This window comes from Pelodiscus sinensis, chromosome 14, assembly GCF_049634645.1.
Source record: "Pelodiscus sinensis isolate JC-2024 chromosome 14, ASM4963464v1, whole genome shotgun sequence".
In the NCBI taxonomy this organism is placed as follows: Eukaryota; Metazoa; Chordata; order Testudines; family Trionychidae; genus Pelodiscus; species Pelodiscus sinensis.
The window spans coordinates 21,380,528-21,407,568 of NC_134724.1; the positions used below are offsets into that span (position 1 = coordinate 21,380,528).

Genomic DNA, 27,041 nt, shown 5'->3' on the forward strand with positions numbered 1-27,041 from the left:
TTAAACATATTTTTAGAAAAAATTAAGAGTGTATGTATCTGTTTCATCTTTCATAGATTACAGAATGCAAAATGGATGAACATAAAACCTGGTGACATCATCAAAGTGGAGAATAATACATTTGTAGCTGTAAGTAGTTCAAATATTTTCTTCTATAATATATGTTTCAGAGAAAGAAAATAGTAATAAATAATTGCCCCTCTCTATCTTTTTGTGTGAATTGTGTGACGAGGAATAACGAGGCTGCCGACAAAGGGCTTTGATGTCGACAGGGGGAACGTCCAGACTAGCGGCGAGCCGACAAACAGCTGATCAGCTGTTTGTCGGCTCAGCGCGGCAGCCATGTAAATGTAAATGAAGTCGCGATCATTTAAATTGCGGCTTCATTTACCTTTGCCTACAACCCTAATCTACATGCCTCTGCCGACAGAGGCATGTAGTGTAGACACAGCCCAGGTGAGTATCAGGCTCATGAAGTCCGTATGTATGTTTTCTCTGGTAATTTAGGGAAACAAATAAAATTTGTTTCAGAAATTGAGAATTTTAAAGAATTATTTGTGTCATATTTATAGATAAGAAAATTTACAGAGAACATGATGGTATATTTTGGAACTTTTAGTATCTTATATGAGCCTTTACAATTATTTTACAGCTTTTTGAGATGATAGAATATACTTAACATAACCTTTTTTACAGGCTGATTTATTACTTCTATCTAGTAGTGAACCACATGGACTCTGTTACATTGAAACAGCTGAGCTTGATGGGTAAGTTTTCATCTGTTACAGTAGTAAACAGAATACCATATTTTAAAATATATTATTTATGCGCATATGGCATGTGAACACCAGCTATTATCACAGATATATTGTATTCCTTACATTCTTCTTCTTCTCTACAAAATCCCACCTTTGGGGATATGCAGGTGACATAGCTTGGACAGTGTTGCACTTAATAGCAGTTAAGTTGGATCACTTTTCACTGCCTCCTGCTCCTTCTCTTGCTATTGCTGAATATTCTGAGGCCAAGGCTATAAGTTAGGTGTCATGCTCCAGTTTCTTCTGTTCCATCCCTTTGTGGTAGCAGAGACTGGGTCTTCCCTGGATCCAACCCAGATCCACCTCTTCGTTCAACAGTGCCATTAACTAATTTTAGCTCGTCTTAGTTTTAGGATGAGTTCAGTCCTTTATTTTGTTTATTTGAAATCCTTTCTTTTGTTTTTATTTTGTGAGGCTTCTCTAGGTTTTGCACCCCAGTGCAGTCTCATGGATCCTATGGTGGTTCCTAAAAGAAAGTGGCTAGGATTTTATCCACCTATCATTCCGACCTCTGATGGCCATCAGAGATATCTAGTGTGCTTAGGAAAAGGACACTCTCCTTGGTGTACAGTATATAGTGCCATTAATCTAAGAATCTGTAAAAAGCTTCTAAACCAATTCTACACCGTTCTACTGAAGAAGGCCCTGATGGTTAAACCCTTTGGTATCTGTCATTTCAGTTCTGTGAATAAAGACAGGCCCGCAACAGCCTCCGTTGCCTTGGATACTTAGAATCAGTACACTAAAGATGCCACAGAAAAGGACCTGAAGGATCTCAAGTTCTTTGTCTCTAGTTCCAATAGTAGTGGAACAGTACAGGGTCAGTTTTGATTATTAGAGCCAATCCTGTCAAATAAACTGATTTGGATCTGACTCTCCCAGTTGTTGGGATATGAGTGGCACATGGAATAGCCATGTGAGTAGCTCTCAGCACTTTTCAGTTCCAATATCAGACTCAGATTTGAAACTGAAGCCTAAATCTGGAACTCATGGTAATTTCATAAGGCAACTCATACCCCTACTGGAATGAACATTACCATTTCCAAAGTCTGTTCCAGTGTTAAGCAGCTCCTAGTGCTATTGTGTATTGGGTCTAGCCCAAATAGACTGTCCAAATTAGTAAATAACCTTGTGGAAGATACTTAAATTACAAAACTCCCTGAAAAGAGAACATATACATTCATTAAAGTCATCCCCTCTGAGACTTCAGGGAAAAGCCATGTCATCAGATTTAATACCATCTGCATCTGTCTACATCACTGGGGTAAAAACAACTATTCTGAGTGGAGGTTCCAGATACTTTTTCCAAAAATTGTTGATGGGACATGAAGTCTCAGGACACAGATTTAGAGCCTGGAAAACAGACATTCGTGGATGACAACATGGAAACTGCTGTAGCATTTTCAATGCCAGATGATGCTATACAGTTTTATGAATTCTACTCTAGAACGAATGTACCTTCAGTCCAAATACAACAGAGGTGGCCAAACTTACTGACTGGCTAAGCCTCATATGACAGTCTTCAGAAGTTCAAGAGCTGGAGTGCACCTGTTGGGGCTCAGAGCTTCAGTCTCTTGGGAAGTGTCAGCTGAGGCTTGAGGCTTCAGCCCAGGTCCAGCTAAAGTTCCAAACCTTGCCTCCCCAGTGGAAAGAAGCTATAGGCCATGTGTGTGTGGGCACATGTGTAGGTCATAACCTCCCCATCCCATGTTGCCACTAGGCCCCCTCCCTTCAGAACAGCTGCCGGGGCTGGCAAGTTGGGACCTGCAATTGTGCTGGGCAGGCCAGAGAAGGAGAAGGCCATTTTCCTCCCAACACCATCTCTCGGGTGCTGTCTGCTCCCCACTGTTGCCTCTATTAGAAGCAGTAGGCGGGGGGGGGGGGGGGGGCGGGGAAGGGGAATAGGGGATGCTCCCAGTGGGAAGCTGGGCCTCCCCCCTAGAGACAGGGGCTGCTGCTGCTAAGCAGCCCCTGTTGGTGGCCAGCCCTGGCTGCTGCCAGCAGGGGATGGTTCAGGAGCATCCTCTGTTCATGGTGACCAGCCTTGTCCACCGTGAACAGAAGCTGCTCCCGCACCAGCCCTGACCGCCATGAACTCGGGCTGCTCCAGCACCAACCTCTGTTTGTGGCAGACAGGGCTGTCTGCCGTGAACAAGGCTGCTGGACTCAGCGTGATCCAGCACCCAGTATTCCTGGCTCACGTTCATCTCTGCACCTCTGCACTTTAAATGTAGTAAGATCCCAGTGGCTCTTACTGCGTTTACAATGCAGAGCTGCAACACGGGTGGCTCCCGGAGCTGGCACGAGCGAGGATTGCTCAGTTTTGGCTCGAGCTGGCTCCTGAAGCTACCCGCACTGCGGCTCTGCAGAGCGGTCCCATTGACCAATTGTGTAGTTGATACAAATTGTATTGACTGCATGATTAGCCTGATAACTGCATTTTAACATCCTTAGTGGTACTTCAGTCATGGACTCCATGTTCCCCCTTCTTTATTTCACAGTATTGCTGATCGGATTATCCCAAGAGCAGAAATGTGTAGACCACTTGAAGTATAACTCATCTCTTACTAGAGTTTTTTTAGAAGAACTCTCCACAGTTTGCAATCCCAGTCCCTCTTGCCCTTTTCCCCAGATACCTTATTAGAGCCTCAGACCTAAAGAGCTGAGATGACTAGCACAGTATGCCACGTTTTACAACCTCTCCATCAAAACATTCAGGAACAGCGAGGGGAGGGTGAGAGAATTCCAATGGCACTGCTATGAAACATAGCACACGAGAGCTACTAGGATGGGAACGTGCAGAGTCTTTAAATTTGTGAATGGTGTACTTGTCAAATGCTATAACAGTTTTAAATACATTCACGTGGTGACCATCACAAAGCACAGGGCTCATATATTTGGTGCTTTTACAGCACCTGCTGCAATGTGGGTGCTATTGGAAACCAATAACAAATAATAATTAGGAAAGTCACATTTTTCTTTGTGCTTATTGGTGATATATACTGATATACCATGGTGCTAGATGACAGTATGAGAGCCTATATAGTGTAATGGGAATGATAGCTCACATAGAGTAACAGTCTTACACAAGATCAAAAAAATTAATGAAATATAAAACTGAATAACAGATAGAAAAACACATAAAATCATCATAATAGAACCAAAGTTAAAAAACCCTACTCTAAGAAACTTATTTATAACATATCTAACTATTTGAACCTTCAGTACAGGCAGTCCCCGACTTACCAGAGTTTTTTTAGAAGAACTCTCCACAGTTTGCAATCCCAGTCCCTCTTGCCCTTTTCCCCAGATACCTTATTAGAGCCTCAGACCTAAAGAGCTGAGATGACTTATGTCGGATCCGCACTTACGAACGGGACTTTTCTCGCCCCGGAGCTCGCGGGCGGCGGGACCGCCCAGAGCGCAGCGGTCCTGCCACCGCGTCCTCCGGGGCGAGAAAAGCTGCTCCGGGTCTCCCTGGTGTGCTGGGGGGGGCTCCCCAGCACAGCAGGGAGACCTGAGTAAAGCCGCACAGGAGGCAGAACCCCGCTGCCCGTGCGGCTTTGCTCCTTTGCGCCGGAGCAAAGCCGCACGGGCGGTGGGGTCCCCCGCCTCTGCGGCTTTGCTCCTGTCTCCCTGCTGTGCTGGGGGAGAGTCCCCCCCAGCACAGCACGGAGACCCGGGCAAAGCCGCACAGGTGGCGGGACCCCGCTGCCCGTGCAGCTTTGCTCCTTTGCCCCGGAGCAAAGCCGCAGAGGCGGGGGACCCCGCCGCCTGTGCAGCTTTGCTCCTGTCTCCCTGCTGTGCTGGTGGGGACTCCCCCAGCACAGCAGGGAGACAGGAGCAAAGCCGCAGAGGCGGCGGGAACTCTGCGCCTCTGCGGCTTTGCTCGGGTCTCCCTGGTCTGCTGGGGGGAAGGGGGCGCAGCTACTGCGCCCCCCCCTCCAGCAGACCAGGCTTTTGTTGCGGGACGCCTGGGGTAGAGGAGATGGGGTGCTGCCGGGTTTGTCCTGTGGGGACCTACCCGGCAGCGCCCCAGCTGTTCTTTCCCAGGAGTCCAGATTCAGCCGCTGTTGAAACTGATCAGCAGCTGATTCCAGGAAGCCGGGGGCAGAGCAACTCTGCCTCGGGCTTCCTGTAGTCAGCCGCTGATCAGTTTCAGCAGCGGCTGAATCTGGAGCCAGTTCCGACTTACATACAAATTCAACTTAAGAGCAAACCAATAGTCCCTATCTTGTACGTAACCCGGGGACTGCCTGTACTGAGTTTCTGAATACCAGGAGATAGTTCTGGGAATAGTTTCCTTGGTATCCAGATTAGACTTCACCTCTTGAGAAAAATTAATTTTCTAACTTGAAAGAGGTAATATGTATACTTGAAGGAAGAAATATATACATATGAGTGAATGACTGATATCACTGGTTTACATACTTGTAAATTTGTAAGTACTAATTTAATATCGCTATAGTTTAACTTGAACTAAAAATTGAGGCATTAATTTGTTTTGATTTTATTATTATTTCATATTCTAATATCTTCTAACAACCATATGCATATGTGTTCTCTTAGGAGATGTTTCTAGAAAAGTATGTGATCTTTAACATTAGTTAAAGGGCAGCAGTGGAGAACACATCAAAATTTTATTTGGAATATCTAGGACTCTGAGAAAGGCCTTTTCCAGGCGATCTCCCTATTTTCTAGAAGAGACTAGTTCAATGTTCAGTCAGTGACAGCTGCAAATCAGGCCACTTCTTTGGGTGCCTTTAGGTGCTGAAGTTTGGAAAATTTTGGATCCTATAAGTAAATCAATATTTAGCCATAAAGGCTACATCTCCACTGCAGCACTATTTTGGGATACTGTAGGTATCCCGAAATAGCTATTCCACGTCTTTCAAAATATAATGGGCTTGCTATTCTGACGTCCCTATAAACCTCATTCCATGAGGAGTAAGGGACGTTTAGGTTATTTTTTAATTTGGTGCTGTGTAGACTGCCAAATTTTGAAACAAGCTATTTCGAAATAAGATTGAAATAAGCTACACAATTGTGTAGCTTATTTCGAGCTACTGGTGCAGTGTAAATGCACACAAAGAGAGCCCTGTCAAATTACCTCCTAAGCAAGAGTGACTCCGATGCCCTTTTTTCCCAGTTCAATTTCAGCTACTGTAAGGTTAGGGTTTATTACATTTTCATGAGAACCTTTTTTTGTAGCATAAATATCCATCTTTGTCATGGTGTTAATCTTTTTCAAATGGCAATTTGTGCATGATGCCTGGATGGGCTCTGACTAAATCATATTTGTTATGTCCTCTGCTGAAAGAAGCAAAACAAATTATAGTGATACAGATGTGCATTCATTATGATGCCAGCACTTATTAAAACTGAAGGTCCTCCTCATACTTTAAGAATCAGTTACAGAAATTAAAATGTGTTCTTTCAGAATAACATTAAAGAGTCTGAATTTTTGTCTTTCTATAAATGTGCTGTATTAATCAACAAAGTCAGAGTCTATGGTACCAAATATAGGTCCCAGGGGATAAGAGAACGCAGAGCAAGGGGGAAGGTTTGGAAAACGTGTTGTATAAAGGTCATGTTATTAATTTTACAGTGAGACAAACCTAAAAGTACGTCAGGCTTTACCAGTTACTTCAGAACTTGGAGCAGATATGAGGAAGCTTGCGGAATTTGATGGTAAGTGGCGATAAAAGTTAATTCTGTGGAACTGAGGTTATCTTTTTTGGTTTTGGTTTTGGTTTTCTACTAGAGGTGAGAGGTAAATGACTTCAGATATCAAATGCCAAGTTCTCGTTCTTTCACTATCAAGTTTAAAGATGTTGTTTACCAGTATGACTTTCATATCCCAAATCATTTGTCCTGTTTTTGGATATGTCTTGATTTGCAAAATAGAGTGGGCTATTCAATCAAGTTAGCATAGTAGTAAGTTAATATGATTAAAAAGATATTAAAAAGTTAAGTTGTAAAACTGACACATTTGAGGCCATGTTGGCTGGCTGTGTTGTAACCTGGGGAATGGGGGCTAATTTAATTAGCTTAATATTATTAAAAAACAGATTATTTTTGCCCATCAAGATCAAGGCCATAGTGAAGTTTAGCAGATGTAACACCTATACCCTAACCCCACAATGTATATACTTCATTCTATTTTTACTTTCTTTTTCTTGGCTCACTATTGTCTGGGTTTAACACCTATGCAACGCCACCACTATATCTACACTGTTGACTGCACACAGGTCCAAGCAGATGGCTATGTCAGAGCCTTCTTACCCTCCATACCAACCACATCTAAACCCCAGAAGCACAGGTTTTCAGAGTGTGTACAGAGCAAGAACATTAGCAATTCTAAGGGGCATCGATGTGAACATACTTCAGGCTGTGGCATGGCTCTGTACCTCAGTGCCAGTTTGTATTATTGATGAGAATAACTTGCATGTGCTAGGTACTGAGTCCTCAAGTCTAGTTCCCACAACACTCCCAAACCCTTTCCTTCCTGACCTTCACCCAATAATATAAGGTCTGTGTCCCAGCTGTTCTCATTGACAGTAATGAGCTGTGTGACTGAGGCTGTGTCTAGACTACATGCCTCTGTCGTCAGAGGCATGTAGATTAGACACATAGGCAAAGGCAAATGAAGCCGTGATTTAAATGATCGCGGCTTCATTTAAATTTACATGGCTGCCGTGCTGAGCCGACAAACAGCTGATCAGCTGTTTATCCGCTCAGCGCGCTAGTCTGGACGCTCCCCTGCCGACATCAAAGCCCTTTGTCGGCAGCCCCGGTAAACCTCGTCCCACGAGGAATAACGGGGCTGCCGACAAAGGGCTTTGATGTCGGTGGGGGAGCGTCCAGACTAGCACGCTGAGCGGACAAACAGCTGATAAGCTGTTTGTTGGCTCAGCGCAGCAGCCATGTAAATTTAAATGAAGCCGCGATCATTTAAATCGCGGCTTCATTTGCCTTTGCCAAAACAACAAATCTACATGGCTCCGTCAGAACTGAACCAGGAAGTTTCAGAAAGTCTGATATAGGTAGGTATTCACTGTACTCCAGCTTAGTGCTGAGAATGGATAAAGCACTGTACTCCAGCTTAGTGCTGAGAATGGATAAAGCACATTGTACAGAACCATGCTTTTTTCTGGTGAATAAAGTTTATTATCCCTTATTAAGTACATTTCTGATCTCTTCAACCTCCTGGTTTTATGAACCTTTCCTGTGTGTCCAGTGTTCATAAACCTGCCATGTGTTCCACAAAACATTGAAGAAAGAATGAGTAGTATCCTTTTTGACTAATGGCCTCACTCATGCTCCTCAGTGGCTAAAGTATGGCTTATGTGAGTGCCATTAGTGGCCCCTATGGAATTTGGGACCCCAGCTATATTTTCCAGAATTTTGGACTTGGCAGATGAGTGCATTGATAGCTTCACAAACTTGCACCAAGACCCCAGCAGTGGACTTCTGCACCCCAAAGTGGTCTGCAGTTGACTGGTAGCTGTCTGGCATTGCCAGCTTCCAGATGATAATAGGCACTTGTTTTTGCACTGGTATGTGTCTCTGGAAGGGAATGTTCTGCTGCTTTGGGGTTGAAGCTACGTCCTCACAGAGCTCCATGAACATCTGCTTCCTCATTCTGAAGCCGCTGGCCAGGTTTCCAAGATAAAGTAATCTCACCACACCATGCTGGTTGTCTGGTCCTCTGAAGTTCTGGTCCTCTCTTTTAAATGAAATCCAGAAAGGAGTCTCCATAAGAACCAGGACTGAGCCAGAGAAGAACCAGTCCATCCATGGTCATATAATTACAGTGTTAGCAATATCTTATGTCTCTGTATCATGCAGTAACATTGGATCAATTGCCATCCTGGTCACCCATCTTTGGCTTATAAGAAATGTCCAAAATTCTCACCAGTCATGTACTTCAGTGTGAAAACAAGGAGCAGGAACAGAACATCTTCACTGGTCACTTGTTCCATGTTTTCCACCATGTTGGGTAGAAGACAAGCAAGGGGTGAGCAGAAGATGCCATTGTTAAATATGTGAAGGTATCTGCAGAACCACCAACACACACCGCAAGGCAGATCTTGGTGTGTCTCCTGTGAAACACAGAACTCTGGCTTGCCCCCCTGAAATTCAGGTACAGTTCTACATTAAAATATTTATATTTTTTTTTACCTGAGATCATTCCATTTATTCAGGTATAATCAATTCTCCTGGATAGGAGCCTTCCTGCTTCTCACAAGCATATCATTCCAATGCTGGTCTCCAAGTTTTAAGAAAAGCTCATATCTTAAGCCGCTGAAGACAACTAAGCACCGAACACATCTCCTGTAGTTTCATTTTCCAACTTAAGAGTTTTCTCAGTTCCATGTATAGCGTTTGAAGCAAACATTTGATATTGTCAAGAATTATCTAGTTTGTTCATCAAAACATGGATGCTTCTAACTTGAAGTGTAAACAGGGGAATCTAGATTAGTGATTGTGATTTATTGTCAATTTCAAATTCTCTTTGTAGTTATGTTGTTAAATTTCCAATCTGTTTTTTACAAGCTATCACTGCCCAGAAATCACATTCACTTAAGTTAAATATATATTAAAACGAGCAGACAAAAGTACCAAAACAGGAGCTAGCTCAGGATAGCCATATAAAATGTTACTTCATGTTCATTAAAACAAAACATAACTGTTCTACATCAGAATCCAGTAATATTTCACATTTAGATTGAATTTACAGAGCCACATATGGATCTCCATAGGTATGAGGGAGAACAAGACAGAGATTGAACATGGTTTATCATCTTCTGAAGTTCTGGTCTTCCTTTTTAAATTAAATCCAGGAAGGAGTTTCCACAAGAGCCAGGACTGAGACAGAGAATGGATGATTTTTTCTGTAGTGCTAAATTTCACAAGGTCAGCAGCAAGAGACAAAAGCTAAGCTATCAATGAGCTGGGTGGGAAATAATAAAGATGCTGCTTTTGGTGGATTTACATGGGGCAGACCTGGTTTCTGGCAAATCCTTTAGATACACAATTTTTAACATGTTCTGTTTGTGACCGGGAGAGGTCAGAAACTCCAGATCCCCAAAAGTACAATCTGTTAATGCAGTATTGATTTTGTGAAATTGAGCACTCCTTATTTCAGGATTTTCACTTACATTGACTAAGCTGTATATTTTATTTTACAAATTATATAACAAAGATAAATGTTATTAAAAATTGTATATGAAGGGACAAAAGTGGTATAAAACTTTCATGGTTTTATAAACCTTAATCTTCTTCTTCATGGAGGACTCAAAAATGTTCGAAGTTCCTGGCTTCAGTTATTTTTGAGGAATGCAGTCGCAGAAATTAAAATTGGATGGGCCTTCTCATCCAGTGGTTGAAATGACTGCATTGAAATATGATAAAAATCACCTTCGAACTGAGAAAAAGCATGAAAAATTTGATGATCAACTGAAAAAGCATGGCCTCATCTCAAATGTAACCATTTCAAATGCATTCATAATGTCACTACAAGCTTTAAAAACACTTAAGGTAACACAACAGACTTTTGCAAGAGGCTTACATTTTAATTCACACAATAGAGATGGAAAATCAGATAGAACAGTGGATACAGATGATGCCAGAGTACAGATTAATGTTCTTGATTAAGATGAAGCAAACTTAAAGAGGGATTGGAAGGAACAAGTGGTAGATTGTTGCATACATAAGGGATTCTATTAAAACCATAAGGTTTGTGAAGGAGATGAAAGGATCTTTGAGGACAAAGCCCAATGGAAAGTAGGACATGTCAGTGGTGCAGAGCTTTGAGTGAGGATGAGGAGCTTCAATTTGATACAGCAAAAGAAAGTAAGCTGCTTAAGGGAACCGAAGAGGGAGAGTTGATTTTTGGCTACAGTTTTAGATAGACAGGAAAGAAGAGTTAACAAGTAAGCATTCCAAATTGGTGCATACAGTTATGGAAGCAAGCAATCAACCAATTACGGGTAAAGATGTAGTATCAGGAACAAAAGGTCAAGGATGAAATTTTAAATATCTATATTCATTAACTTCTGATTTATGCTTCATTTGGAGGTTGATGATGATGTAATATATTAGTTGGATTATTTCCTTTATCATGAATCTAGGGCATGGTTGAAAATCCGCTGAAATCCATGGAAGACTCCCATGTGGATTAGAGCAATATCGATGCTCAATCAGTGGACAATAATCTTTTATATAATCCTGATTTTCATGGTAGTGAATGCAAATTTCACAAGTTGCTGTTATGTTAGTTTACTGGGATCTTTACTGTTTTAATCCATGTTTATATTATTTAGATTGGAATTTATTGCTAAACTGAGGCATGATTCCACTATCAAAGTTTCAATGATTGGAGATTATTTTTGTTAATCCTCACAAAAATGCTTCGTTTTGTAGATTTTGCTAAATACAGAGAATATAGAAGAAAGTAGAAAGGCTCTCTGCTGTAATGGTGTATTTTATAGTTTTCAAATGCAATGAAAAAGTGCATTTGGTGTCTTGAATATATCTAATTCTTTGGACACAAGCCGCTCTTGAGCCAATAAAAGAAGGGGGACATTTTTGTCTAAATAATTTATACAGTTGGTAAACTCTCATAAATGATTCTAACATTGAATAAATATTTATATTGAGCCAGCATTCAGTTTTTTACTTTCTTATTAGAGTTTTATGGGCATTGAAGAGTTTTTCCAAGCAAAGAGAACCTAAAAATATCCATCAGCAGCACATACTTCAGTCTGATTTCTTGAAGCAACTACAGTATACGCCTTTTCCCATTTAATGCTGTCTTTTTCATCTCCCTGATTTTTGACTGCTGTTGTGATCTGTTTTATGCAACTTATGACAAGTTTACATATTTTTCATGGCTGTTAATACTAAATTCTGTATCAGAGAAAGGTTTAGGAGTCCTTTTACAGGAAACATCCAGTACCTTGTGGCTATTCTGACAGCATATCATGCAGCTGAAAAAGAGAAAAATAAAACATTTATGTTTAGCAAAATATCTATCCGCATTTTAGTACCTCAGTTCTCATGACAGTATACAGGGTTTGATATATATTTATGCTTATTTTAATTGAAAACAAAAGCCTACAGAAGGAGAAGGTGAAGGCAGTTCCTGGGCATAACATTTTTGTTTGTTAAAGACTATCAGAGAGAAGTGCTCACTATTCGTACTTTGCTATTAAATAGCAAAGGATTATTCCTCACAGCATCCCACTGAAGGACTGAGTAATACAGCTATCTTACAAATGAATACACAGTAAAGCTAAAGTGATTTGAGTTAGATCATACACTAAATCCCTGGCAAAATGAGAAAAAATTAAAAAATCTTAATTCTTAGTCCCTCTCTGTAGCCAGTAGACAAACCCTCCCTCTCCTGTTAACTGTACTGCACTAAGAAATATTAAAGTTGGGAAGGTTCTGAAATGATTAGTTAAATTTTCTACGTATTGTTCATATTCTAAAAAGACTCTCCAATAATAAAGAATAGCTATTTCCATACGCTAAAGTGGAAAGTTCGTTTCCTGAAAAGGTTCCTCTTTCATCATATTAAAGTACTAGCAGAATCAGTATCTCTTTGATGAGAATAGTGATAGAAATGTAGCCGTGTTAGTCTGGGGTAGCTGAAGCAAAATGCAGGACAATGTAGCACTTTAAAGACTAACAAGATGGTTTATTAGATGATGAGCTTTCATGGGCCAGACCCACTTCCTCAGATCAAATAGTGGAAGATCATACGTGTTCATTTTTTAAAATTGTATCCTTTGGTATATATGGTTGTGACTATTTTCTTCCACTATTTGATCTGAGGAAGTGGGCCTGGCCCACGAAAGCTCATCATCTAATAAACCATCTTGTTAGTCTTTAAAGTGCTACATTGTCCTGCATTTTGCTTCTTTGATGAGAAAAGCTGCATCAGCTGTTCCCTTTAAGAACTTCAGTTGCCTGTGGCCCACTGAATCCATAGAAATGTTCTTTGATAGGATTATATTGACAGGATTACCAGCCTATTAATAAAGGGGAAACAGAAGATGTGATATTTCTTAATTTTTAATGTGGCTTTTGATACAGTACTGGGTGATATTCTCATAAGTAACTTAGGGGAATGTGGCCAATATAAGGTGGCTGCACAACTGATAGTTATCAGTGGTTTTCTGTCAAATTGGGAGGGCATATTTAATGGTGTCTCATGGGATGAGACTTGGGTATGGTACTGTTCAGTGTTTTCATTAAAGACGTGGATAATTGAGTAGAGGATATGCTTATAACTAGGGGTCTATGTCTTCAACAAAGCTCCTGGAAGTCACACATTCTGTGACTATTCATGACTTCCATGTTTTCTTTGGTGGCCAGCTGACCCCAGGGCCACCAAAGCAGCTAGCTCATGGGCCCAGTGCCTAGGGACAACCACACTGGTTGCAGCTTGGCAACATCTGATCAGCAGCTGTCATGGTTGGCCCCAGGGACTGACTGCCTAATCAGCAGCCAGCACAGTTCCACTGAGGACCCGCATCCAGAGCAGCCCTGGTTCAGCTGCCTCCATAGCAGTGGTCTTGGAGCAGCCAGAGCAGTCACTGCTTGTCAGTCCCACAGCAGTTCCTGGAAGCATTCCCCAAGTGGCCAGAGCAGCCACTCTGAGTGGTCCCAGACAAGCCACTGCTCAGCAGCCCCTGGCAGCTGATGCTGCTGGCTCCGCTCCACTGCAGTGGTCCCCTGGGTCACTCTAACCAGCAGCACCCCCTCTTACCAGGGTTTATTCAGGGGGTACATATAGTATAAGTTATGGACACAAGCTGTGTAAAAGATACTTGTGACTAAATTGCAGCCTTACTTATAACATTTGCAGATCGCTTAGGGAGGAAAAATCAAATGGGGAATAACTGTTAAGATGGTAGTAGTGCTGAAAAGGATGTGAGAGTATAGTGGACCACAAACTGAATATGAGTGATCAATGGGATGCAGTTTCCAAAAAAGATGGGGGTAGATCAATAGAAGTGTTGTAAATAGGACACAGAAGATAATTGTTCTAATCTGCTTAGCATTGGTGAGGCCCCAGCTTAATACCTGTGTACAATTCTGGGCATTACAATTTTAGTCCCTCAGTTCTCATGACAGTATTCTGGAAGGCTTTGGATAAATTGGAAAGAATTCAGAGGAAAGCAACAAAAATGATACAAGGTTTAGAAAACCTGACATGAAGAAAGGTTGAAAAAAACTGGGACTGTTTAGTTGTGAGAAAAGAACACTGAGGGGCTATCTGATAAGTCTTTCTATATTTTTAAAGGCTGTTATAAAGAGGACATTATTGCTCTCTATGCCCACTAAAGGATAGGACAAACACTTCTGAGCTTAATCTGCAGCAAGGGAAATGTAGGTAAGATATCAGAAAGAAATTTCTAACTGTAACAGTAATTGAACTCTGGGATTGGCTTTCAAGGCTACGTCTAGACTGCAAGCCTCTTTTGAAAAAGCAAGCCGCTTTTTCGAAAGAAAGCACCCAGGCAGTCTGGATGCTCTCTTTTGAAAAAGCCCAGTCTGCATTAAAGAACGCCTTTTTTCGAAAGAGCACTTTCGAAAAAAGGCGTTCTTCCTCGTGAAATGAGGTTTTCCGCCGTCAAAAGAAAAGCCGCGTTCTTTCGATTTAATTTCGAAAGAACGTGGCTGTAGTCTAGACGCAGGTGAAGTTTTTTTGAGAAAAGGCTACTTTTTCGAAAAAACCCTTGAGTCTGGACACAGCCCAAGGGAGGTTGTGCAGTCCCCACCGTTGAACAAATTGGACAAACACCTCTCAGGGATGGTCTAGGTTTTCTTGGTCCTGCCATACACAGGGGCCTGAACTTGATGACTTCTCGAGGTCCCTTCTAGTCCTGCATTTCTCTATGTTCTGTGTTGGTAGGCCATGCAGGCAGTTCCAAGATGTATTAATAGACAGATATAGTATGCTAAAAATCAGGCAACAGATTTTTTGCCTAAGCTTATAAACTATTAAGACAATTTACAAGATTGGCCTATGTGTTCAGATACCAATGCAGTGAGCATTGTATAATTTGTACTAGTTACACTAAATGCTAAATAATCCTCAAAAAGCTCTATTCTTTTGAGATCCTGAAGTTCATGTGGTTTTCTGAAATGTTAGAAAATGGGACTGAGACTCTTTGCTCTAAACATTAGGCTGGAAATCTTGCAAACAGCTTTGTAGCAAGATTTCCAGTAATTGACTGTTTAGGTTTGGCTGGATAAATCATGAAAAACAACTTTTCTTATAATATATGGAATTTCTACTTTACATATTACCAGAAATCAGGGACCATAGAACGTATTCTGAATTTAATAGTGGAAGAAGTGGAGAAATATAATCTTTGGTGTTTCAGTTCTGAAAGGTCAATAGGAGATACCTTACTGAAAGTTATTACCTATAAATGTAGATTTGTTTATTTTTAAACAATTTTTTTTACAGTTTTTAAAACAATTCCCTCTCAGCCAGTCACTGCATGCATAATGCTAAGTTTCAGCCCACAGCAAATGTTTATGGTCAACTTATAACCCTAAAGAGTAGGAAATATGAGTTAACTGTAGAACCAAGCCATTGTTATAAAGATGCTGTTTTCAAAGTAGAAACAAAATCTATCAGAAAGGAAAAGAAATAGTGTAAGAAGTAGGACAGCCTGGTGAGAGGTCTTAAAATAAGGGAGACAATAACTACTGTTTGTGTAACTGCGAATGAAAAGGCTCCACCTTCCCTATATCTAAATACACAAAATTTGGTTAGTTTGGGTGAAGTGGAGTGTTCATGAGTTTCATAATAGCAGATTTCAGCACTGCATATTCAACTACACAGAATTTAGCATCTGACAAATCTGTTTTTCACATTTTATGTTGGGCCAAACTCCCAACCCTCAGGCCATGAGAATTAGGAACAGATACACTTGAATTTGGGATGTGGCCAAATCCAGGGGCAATTAATTTGAAAGTATATCACCTTTGAATAAGTGGGTGGCCCCTTCTGTCACTCTCTGCTTTCTCTTCCTGCAAGCTGTAGGCTGCCATTTCTGTTTTCACTCCAAAAGTACTATTCCCAGTTGGCTGCACCAGGAGTTTGTTTTTGCCTTACACCACATAATGTGCAAGATGCCATTAATGGAATTCTTTTAGACTATCTCACCATCTGCAGCACAGTACTGTGTGTTAACAGTTTTTTCCCAAATTTGAGCATTTTCTAATCAGGACTAGGGAACAAATTAAACAAGAGTAGTGAAAAAATTTCTGGACAGCTGAAAAGAATCACTGGTGTTCCTATACACACTAAATAAACACAAGCTGTACCCTGGTTAAACATGTACTGCATTTATCAGAAGCCCCAGTTTTCAGACTGACGAATACAATATTTAATCAGCTGAATATTTATACTTTCATCCGAAATATAAATACAGAATACAATTGACATTCTATCCAGGGCCGGCCTGAGCCATTCGTGTGCCCCGGGCCCCGGGTGCGCGGTGCTACCCCCGTGAGTGTGACGCATGCACGGCCCTGCCCCCGGGCGCCCAGCGCATGTGCGGCCCCGCCCCTGGCACGTGGCGCATGCGTGGCCCCACCCCCAGTAGCTTGGTCAGCCCGTAGCTTGGGCTGGCTCTGGTTCAATCTTAATATTACTGAAAATGTGACCAGGCTTACAAAATGACAGGAGATTAGATGCTGTCTGATCAACAGGAAAATGGAAATATGAACTTTAAAAAAAACCCGCTCTCACTATGCAAAAACCCTTGTCGCGCTTGGGGTCTTGTGTGTCTCAGTGACTCCTAGAGCTATGTTGGGGGAGCCTAGTGCTCCTGGTAGGATCATCCATGCCGGACAGGACAAAGGGTAGAGACCAGACCAAGTGTGATTCACTGGTCCTCCAGGTTGGAGGTTCAGCTCAGGGCTAACAATCTTGACCTAGAAAAAAAAAATTGTTACGGAAACAGCAACAAAGAATTCTCCTACAACTTTGTGCAATGGCCTTCCTAAGTCCTCTCTGGAGACCTGTATGACTGGCAGATATGAAGAGAATGAATTACAACTGGGACACACTGGAGAAAATGGCCAAAGAGAAACAAAAATAGAGAACCGTTGTTGCTTCCCTACACATCAGCATCCGTAATAGTCATTAACTAACTAACTAACTATGCAAAAAATCTTAAAGAGGCCCATTAATAGCTAAAAGTTTCAAAGGCAGAGGCCATTTTTCCACTCTTAATGCTCAACTTTAATTTCTAGGAAGCAATTTTTCTAAAAAGATATCAAGATCTTTTAAGGGTACGTCTAAACAAGCTGCCCCTTATTTCAAAATATGTTTCAAAATAATGGATGAGCTATTTTGCCATCCTGGTAAACCACATTGCACTAGGGATAAGGGATGGCTCGAAATAGCATGTTATTTCCAAATTTGGCGCGGTGTAGAGAAGTCAAATTTCAGAATAAGCTATTCCAAAATAGATTTGAAATAAGATACACAATTTGCACAGGACAAATTGTGTATCTTATTTTGAATTTAGGATGCTGTGTAGATGCACCTAAGGGTATGTCTACACAGCAAAGTTATTTCGAAATTACAGCCCTTATTTCAAAATAACTTTCCTAGCATCTACACAGCCAAACTGCTATTTTGAAATTAAATCAAAATAGCAGAGCACTTATTTCAAATTTGTTAAACCTCATTCCACAAGGAATAACGCTAAATTCGAAATAGCTAAATCAAAATAAGCACTGTGTAGCTGCTTATTTTGAAATAGGGGGCCTCCAGCCCTTCATAGGGTGCCCTGGTGGCCACTCTGGGCACAACCAGGAAAACTCTTCTGCTCCCCCTGACCTCTGGAGCCCTTAAAGGGGTAGACTCTGGCCACAGTGCCCTTGCCAGCTGCAAGCCTGCCAGCCCAGAGCCAGCAGTCCGTGCACCTTGCTCAGCATAAGCCAGCAACCCAATGGCACCCAGCCCTCCACCGCTCCCCAGGAGCAGGCTGGCAGCTCCCAGGAGCCTACCAGGGGCCGCAAAAGGTGGGCACTTTCCTGGTCTAGTGCGGAGATCATGGACCTCATTGAGGTTTGGGGGGGAGGCCTCCAATGTCCACGATCTCCACACTAGACACAGGAACATGGCTGTCTAAAGGTGGAGGGCTGACAGCCTGGTCACCAAAGGCCACATGCGCACCTAGGAGCAGGTGTGCATGAAAATAAAAGAGCTGCAGCAGGCCTATGCCAGGACCTCAGGGGGCTGCTCCCAACCAGGGGCTGACCCAGACCCCTGCCCTATTACGATGCCCTGGACCACATCCTGGGGGGTCAGACAGTCCGTGCCCCCCAGGTGGTCATCGACCCTGGGGCAGAGGGCCCTGCCTATGACACTGAGGAGAAGGAGGAGGACGGCCAGGTGCCTGGAGAGAGCATGCCCTGCACCCAGGACCCCCGAGCCATCCCAGGAAGCCTGTCGCCGGTGTCATCCAAGGCCTTGGAGGCCTCAACATGTGAGTGCCATCACTGTCCCCTTATGAGTGGCGGGTGAGGTGGGGAGAGGGAACCCAGGGACCGCATGTGTCGGCCTTGCTGACCACGGAGCACGCAGCAACCTGTGTGTGTGCCGTGCCACCCTGGGCATGTGGCCCCAGCTGGCTGCCACATAGGGGCCCTGGCCTGTTACCCACACATAAGTATGTAAGAAGGCACATGACATGCTCCTGACCCCGGGGAGGGACACTGCATGATGCCCTCCCTCCAGAAGTCCCCTATATGCAGAGGCAGGGCAAATCTCCTCTTCCCCCCCCCCCACCCACACTATATACAGCACAGGGGCCAGCTCACAGGACATGATGATGCGGAGACCTGCCGTCCTCGCCTTGTAGAGTGGGGCTGGGCTTCACCCACTGTGTCCCCAGGGATAACTGACCACTTCTCATGTTTCTCCACAGCCGCAGCAGTTGCAAGTGCAGGGCGCACCATCCCTCCCAGGACAGCCTCCCGCACCTGGGCCAGCAGGCTCACCCGGAACCAGGAGGAGTACCAGCAGCAGCACCTGCAGTTACTGTTAGGGCAGGTCCGCAGCCAGGAGCAATGGATGCAGGAAGACCTGCAGCTACGGCAGGAGAGCTTGCAGGAGCTGCTTGACCAGGGCCGTGCCATCCGCGACCACCTGCAGACCCTGGTGCAGAGATTGTTGCCTGCTGCCACTCCAGCCCCTGTGGCTGCCCCAGCTGTCACTCCTTCTCTCACTCCTGCTCCCCCCGCTCCTGACCCGCCCCACCCTCCATACCCGCTCCCCCCCAGGGACACTGAGGCCCCTGCACCCGCAGTGCTGGGAGACAGGTGGGCCAGCAAGACCCCCAACCCTGAGCTTCTCTTCCTCCTTCCTCCCCTTTCCTCCTCCTTCCAGTTCCCTCCTCCCAGGTTTCCCCCTCCCCTCTCCTACCGTCATTCCCCCCTCAGCCCAATTATGGTCAATAAAGAGAGTTTGGTTTTGGCAACACATGTTTTTATTTTACATCAGGAAGGGGGGTTAGGGAGGGGAAAGTGGAAGGATGTGAGGGTGGGATAAGGCACGAGGCCCCAGTGGGGCATGCCAGGGAGACTTCACTCCTCCTCCAGGTGGAAGCTATCCCGCAGGGCCTCTTGGATACGGACAGCCCCCCAATGGGCCTTCCGTCTGGCAGCTGTGTGGGGCTGCGTGTAGAGGCCAGCGAAGTGGTCACCCTCTGTCATCCAGGCTGGCAGGAAAGCCTCCCCCTTCATCTTGCACAAATTGTGCGGCACACAACACGCTGGCACCACGTGTGGAATATTCCGCTCTGAGAGGTCCAGGTGATTGAGGAGGCATCTAAAATGGGCCTTCAATCAGCCAAATGCCCCCTCCACCACGATGTGGGCCCTGCCGAGTTTGACATTAAAGGCCTGTCAGGAGGGGTTAGGTGTCCCGTGTAGGGTTTAATCAGCCAGTGTTGTAGGGGATAGGCTGCACCCCACACCAGGCACACAGGCATGTCCACGTCCCCGACGCTGATGCGGTGGTCAGGGAAGAATGTCCTGGTGTGCAGCCTTTGGCACATGGAGGAGTTGCAGTAAACCCGCGTGTCATGTGCTTTGCCAGCCCAGCCCACGTTGATGTCTATGAACTGGCCCCGGTGGTCAGACACAGCCTGCAGGATGACTCAGAAGTATCCCTTCTGGTTGATGTACAGGGAGGCCTCATGTTCCGGGGCACAGATGGGGATGTGCATCCTGTCGTTTGCCCTGCCTCCCCCCCGCAGTTGAGGAAGCCCAGGGTGCCAAACTCCTCAATGACCGTGTCCAAATCAGTGAGGTGGATGACTCTGCGGAGCAGCACTCTATTGATGGCCTTGACCACCAGCAGAGGGACACACAAAACCGAGAGTCACTGGGGTGCCAGGGTGGCTAAGAGTGTGCCTTCCCTGCCACAGCCCTGCACCCCCACACCCCAGGAGCAACCCTCCGTGGCCACTGTGGGCAGTCCGTAGCGTGGCTGGGACAGAACAAACCCTCCTGGGGAGGGGACTTGTATCACCTCCTCCCCTTTTCCCTAGAGCAGCCCATCCCCTCCTTGCACCCCCCTCCTGGCACAGTGATCAGAGATTGCCATACCTGCATAAGCACTGCTCCAACAGTGGATCTCCCCACGCTGAACTGGTTTTCCCTGGATTGGTAGCTATGCAGCTTGGAGAGCTTCCAGGGGGCAATGGCCACATGCTTCTGGAGGGGAATGGTGGGCCTCATGTGTGTGTCCTGTCACTGCAGAGCAGTGGCGAACCACGCACAGAGCTCCAGGAAGGTGTCCTTCTTCATCCTGAAGTTCTGGGTCCATTGTTGGTCTCCCCAGCACTCTAGGATGATGTAGTCCCACCAGTCACTGCTGGTGTCCAGACGCCAGATGCGGTGGGGCACGCTGGCATCCGGGCGCTACTGCTGCTCCTCCGTGGCCCTAAGTGGAGTCTGGAAGAGGGCCTGGAGTTTGGGCTGCAGCAGATGCTGCCAGGCAGTCTCAGCAATTGCAGACAGGCTTGCAGCAAGACATCCAACATGAGCACCAGAGTGCCCAGGGGCAGCTCTGGCTCCATGGTGCCGAGTGCTGTGGTGTCCCGAGTCAGGGCAACCAAATCAAGCAGAGACAAAAATGCTTTGCTGTCCCTCAGCAAGGTAGGCAAGTAAGCAGGGAAAGCTAAGAACCGGCTGTCCAGGGGTGTCCCTTTAAGCACAAGCCTCAGATAGCCTCAGTCAGCAGCCACACAAAGCAACTACTGACCTGATGCCCTGCTGGAACTGGTTTCAGCCGCCCTTAAATGCGATTCAGTGGATGCGCTATTTCGAAATAACAAAATGCTATTTCAAAATGCATTTTGTGTGTAGACACGTTATTTTGAAATAACTTGTTTTTAATTAACTATTTCAAAATAAGATATTTCAAAATAATGCTGTAGTGTAGACATACCCTAAGGCTGTGTCTAGACTGCAGGTTTTTTTTGAAAAAAGTAGCCTTTTTTAAAAAAAAACTCCACCTGCGTCTAGACTACAGCTGTGTTCTTTCGAAATTAAATCAAAAGAATGTGGCTTTTCTTTCGACGGCGGTACTCCTCATTTTATGAGGAAGAACGCCTTTTTTTGAAAATGCTCTTTCGAAAAAAAGGTGCTATGTCATGCAAACTGTGCTTTTTTGAAAGAGAGCATCCAGACTGGGTGCTCTCTTTCAAAAAAGCGACTTGCTTTTTCTAAAGTACTGGTTGCAGTCTAGATGCTCTTTTTCAAAAGAGGCTTGCAGTCTAGACGTAGCCTAAGAGAATAGTAACCTTTCCTGCAGGTGCTCTCTTAGGGTGTGTGTACATGGCAAAAAAACCCAAATCAAACCAAACTCTTCTTCTACATGGCAGTGAATCTCAGAGCCCAGGCCTACAGTCTTGGGCTCATGATGTTCAAGCCACTGCCCTGCATCTAACTGTAGAAACCCATACCTTTCTCTGGGCTTTAGAGTTCAAGCTCCAGCCTAAGACTGCATGTCTGCATGGTATTTTTAGGGCTATAGTATGAGCTCTGTGAGCCTGAGTCTGTTGATCCAGGCTCTACAACTCATTGCAGTGAGTAATTTTTTTGCCTGGTAGACAAACCCTTTGTAATAATGTTCCTGTAAAGGATAAGGATTTTTGGCAGATGAATGTAGAAAAATGAGTCCTGAAAAGCAAAGGGACATTTTCCTCTTGATATAGTTTCCACTTTGTTTAAAAGCAAAGACATGGATATTGGTGCTCAACTTATTTTTTCCTTTTCTCACCCCATTTCATTTTCTATGGACTTTAACCATAGTTCTTTATCTGAAGCTGAGAACGTAATCTTGTCTCTCTGTGCTCTTGACCAAAAGATATGCACACAAGAATAGTGCAGGAAGCTTTTTCCTCTCTCCCACTCCAAAGACCCAGCTTGCTACTTATCTGTGTGGCCGTCTGTAGGGGCACAGATGTCAACAATCGCCTGTTACTACAAAACTCCCACATGGCAGCACAGTGTGCTACTTTAATACTAATAGGCCACATTAACATCAATATTACTAGGTGTTTTATTAGGAAGCGATAGTGTCATTTATTTAATAGGGCACTGGACTAGCAATCAAGAGACCTGTTGCTACTCTGATAGGCCAATGACCTGCTGTGTGACCTTTGGGAAATCATGCCCCTGTTCTGTGCCTTTGTTTCCACTTCCACCTTCTGTCTCTCTTGCTTGTTTAAACAGCACACTCTTTGGGGCAGGGACTGTGTCTCATTATGTGATTGTACAGTTTCTAACACAATGTCTTGATCTCAGTTGGGGCATTTAGGAATTACTGTAAAGAAATAATTAACCTAATAGTCCACGCACATAGATGGCACAGTGATGTTTCTTCCTGGGTTGTAAATGCCATCGAACCACCGATTGTTGTGGTATAAAAGAGCTTGTGAGTCTTGCAGGGTTTTCCTACAAATCCATTCCCTCCCCTTGAGAGACATAGTTCTACTGGCATAACCCTGGCATAGATCTGTGCTGTTGATTTCTAAGAATTTTCGTCTGTAGACTTAGCTATCACATCTGAAAAGTGGATTACCTATACCAACGGTAAAAGTTTTTGTCAGAGAAGGTTATGTCTACATTGAGGCACTACAGTGGAACAGCTACAGAATTTTAAGTGTAGACAAGCCTGAAAAGTTACCCAGAAACTGCTAATTAGTATAAAATGTTATCCTGGTAAACTGTGTTAAGGGGGGATAAGAATTTAATTTGTTATTTTACAGGTGTTGTTGTCTGTGAACCTCCTAACAACAAGCTGGATAAATTCATAGGAGTTCTTTTCTGGAAAAATAATAGGTATTCGCTCAATAATGAAAAGATGCTGCTACGAGGCTGTGTGTTGAGAAACACAAACTGGTGCTTTGGAATGGTTATTTTTGCAGGTAAGACAAACCTATATAGATTAACAGCAATTTTAATTCCTAATGGCTTGGTATCTGTAACAACTGGCATAAATACTCCAAATTCTTATGGAGCAATAGTATTTGGGGCTCAGAAATATTTTACAAAAGTATATAGGTGGGCCAAAAAGTGAAGCATGGAGAAGTTAACTATCTTGGCCAAAGTGTCACAATGAGTCACTAGCAGAGGCAGGAGTAGGGCCTGGTTTTTTGACTCCCTTTCTCCTATTTTTACCAATAGATGGTAGCAGGCACTAGCCATCTGACTGTATCCGTCTATACAAGCATCTCAAACTTAAGTTGTTCTAGAGGGTGTCATTGTTCCAAAGTCATGAACAAAAACGTAATAAACATGAAACTAATAGATCAGCCTTACAAAATAGTCATGACTTTACCAGCCCAAGCACAAAATGTACTTTCCTGTCCAATTAACATGATGTCTGATGAAAAAACGAATGGTATTTTAATTAGCCAGATTGTAAGAAGAATGCAATAGATGCTCACAGATATATCATAGATTTTCATGTGTCGTAGTAATGCAAAGTAATGGAGACAAGGAAAATGATCAGGTTGGGTAGATACAACACAGTAGAATGCAGCTGTAAAATTGCCTGCCAAATAAAAGATGGACTTCCATACTCATCAACATAATATGGCTGGATGGGCATAGAAAATGAGCAAAAGCTGACACTTTATTTTTACACCAAATGTGTGTAATATAAAACAAAATGTGTGTGTGTGTGTGTGTGTGTGTGTGTGTGTGTGAGAGAGAGAGAGAGAGAGAGGGACCCTTGGATGAATTTAAACTAATATATGTAAAGATATATGAGGTAATTAAGTTCTGCATGGTCAAATTAAGGCATTGTGCAAATCAATATTCATCTGATCTAACTCAGACCCCTTGGTTATACTACAATTATCAATGAAGAAGAATTCACATTTAAAACCCACACCTAAAAAAAGTCAGATACCTTTGCTTTTGGTCATGGTTCTTGAAATTTTGGAATTAAAAAGAGGCTTAGCATTAAGGAGCTTTTATGAGTTCTGTGGCTGCCATCAAACAGCAGCCTGCTGATGCACCTTGAAGACCATGTTGATGTTAACATACATTACTTTATATGCTCAATAATCTCCAGTGACATAAAAGTCAACTATATTCCATGGTAAGTTTTGCTTCAGCAACAATGAGAGGAAAGTCTGAGCTTTTGCTTTATAGTGAGCCAGCATTACAGAATTTGTGGAAACTGATTGCGATTAATAAATGGACGAATGAATGAATAATTGTCACTTGAGTATCACCTTTCAATTGGTCACCTCAAAGTGCATTAAAGACATTAACAATCTGAACCCCAGATAATCCTGCTGTGATAGGTAGACAAGAAGCTCAGTGAGGTGATGTGTAAAGAAGTCTGTGGCAGAGGCAAGACAAGAACACAGAACATCTTGTTCTTAATTTTGTAGTTTTAATGAATTTAGGTAGTTGGAAATTACCTCAGTCTGGAATGAAATATTTTTGGAGTAATCAGATTTCAAATTATATGATGATTTTCACCATGCCAGCCTAACCACCTTTCTGTAGCTACTGAATATTTTTCAAAATTGTTTGTGAAAGCTCAGGAATGCTTTTAGACAATTAAATATTACAAAATGATAATATCTCAGTTTTTAGAATGTATTTCTTGTATGTACATTAGAAAAAAGTAGTTTACATATGTGTATTTTAAAAAACTCAATAATTAATACTTTTAGTGAATAATTTATGATGTAATGATTAAAAAAAAGATCTGTTACTTTTTTTATAGGCCCTGACACTAAATTAATGCAAAACAGTGGTAGAACTAAATTTAAAAGAACAAGCATTGACCGTCTGATGAATACTTTAGTATTATGGGTAAGTTATTATAGTCAGATCAGGAAAAATCAGTGGGTATTGCATCCACATAATTAATCTTCTCTGTTAAATTATATGTATCAGTAGATATTTCTGCATTGTACAATACTAATAAGAATGCAACACAGATACATAGATTAGGTTGAAAGACACACACTATCTAGCCTGAAGACAATTTTTTGTCACTAATCACTCCTGCATTACAAGAGTACTTATAAGCAGTAGTAATCTCTGTTTTTAGGGTAGTATCTTTTCATGAAGCCACTGGTATGGTGAGTTGAAGACAAATGCACAAGTTTTACAGATATTTTTCTTATCTCTTACCATTGGTCCAAACTTCCTAAAGTTCAGTATAAACAAGACTGTAACCTTCCTGATAATTTTTTTTGTAATTGGTTATCCCCAGGCAGTAAAGATCTGGCACAGAAAATTTGTAACTAGGAACTTTAAGCAGACTGAGTATTTCACTTTTGTGTCAACTTGGTCTCTAATGCCTAGGACACATCCAAATTCCTTATGGTTTCTTAATGAAACAAAACATTGCTATTTTGGCATAGGCAGACTTCAGAGCTACTACTTTTTTAAGTGTTGTGATTTTGATCATGGGAGAAATTATGTAGTTCCTGAAACTTTTTATCTGAATAAATCCAAAGATTCAGAGAAGAGGTTGTGGATGAAGAAAGAAGTTTCGATGTGAGAAATACTGATATTTTTTCAGCACATCTAAACATTACTTGCATTTTTTAAGTTATTTGTAGCTGTTCTGTCTCATGTTAAAATTAATACTTTACCCATGATTTAGAAAAACACATCTTAAACCAAACTCTTATAATAACACTCACAGCAAGTGTTCATTTTTGTTATTTACCACAGCAATAAAAAAGACCTTTTTGCCAACTCTTGTAATAACTGCAACTATTTGTAGCTTATGTATTACTGTATAGCATTATTAGTCAAACTGACTAAGGAATAGGGACAAACTAATTATGGACTCAGAATATGGGCCTTTATTTGGGGCAAAATAAAACCAAATGAGATTCCCTTTTCCTCCAGCTTATTAAACATGAAATATTATATACCTTGGGTAATTCTAATTTGGATCTTAAGCATCTGTTTGCTTAGACTAGGCAATATTTATCTGTAGATGAAAGGTGTCCTTTTCATGCATTCATTTTAGAAAATAGTGCACATTTAGAAAAAGCTAACCATCTCTGCTGTTCTTGTTTCAGATCTTTGGCTTTTTGGTATGTATGGGAATAATTCTGGCAATAGGAAGCTCAATATGGGAACATCAGTTTGGGGCCCATTTCAGAATTTACCTTTCTTGGAATGAAGTGGTGGACAGTTCTGTGTTTTCAGGATTTCTCACATTTTGGTCATACATTATCATACTCAATTCAGTTGTGCCTATTTCCCTGTATGTGAGGTAAGATGAGAGATTATGATTTTATAAAGCATATAAATCTTAATGGCTTTTTCATCTCAAGTTTTTTCCCTTAATTGCAATATTATGCTTTATCCTTTTAATTTTTGTGTATTTAAAACTTGGTCTGCTGTGAACTTTGTATATGAGAAACTCAATTCTCTTAGGGTATGTCTACACTGCCACCCTAGTTCAAACTAGGGTGGCAGTGTAGACATACCATTATGGAGATAATGCTTAGAATTGGAGAACAGTATGTGCTGGCTTTCTTGTCTTCTTTCTTGTCTAGAATTCTTTTTCATTGACTTATGTCAATTCTTTTGTTTCCTTCTTGCTTCGTTCTCCAACAGCTGACAGGTAAGCAGTGGTGGACATCTGTCACTCCCTGCACCTGACCACTTGTT

General features: G+C 42.6%; 1 protein-coding gene across 1 annotated transcript in view; it reads left to right on the forward strand.

The window, feature by feature from the left end:
- The window catches only part of ATP8B4 (ATPase phospholipid transporting 8B4 (putative)), a 177,257-nt gene that overhangs the window by 70,796 nt on the left and 79,420 nt on the right, over positions 1-27,041 (forward strand). Inside the window, exons 6-11 of the mRNA XM_014579493.3 lie at positions 57-129; positions 697-767; positions 6,427-6,509; positions 23,147-23,305; positions 25,126-25,214; positions 26,444-26,640. Coding sequence (XP_014434979.3) covers positions 57-129; positions 697-767; positions 6,427-6,509; positions 23,147-23,305; positions 25,126-25,214; positions 26,444-26,640 — 672 coding nt within the window. The remainder of the gene's footprint in view (positions 1-56; positions 130-696; positions 768-6,426; positions 6,510-23,146; positions 23,306-25,125; positions 25,215-26,443; positions 26,641-27,041) is intronic.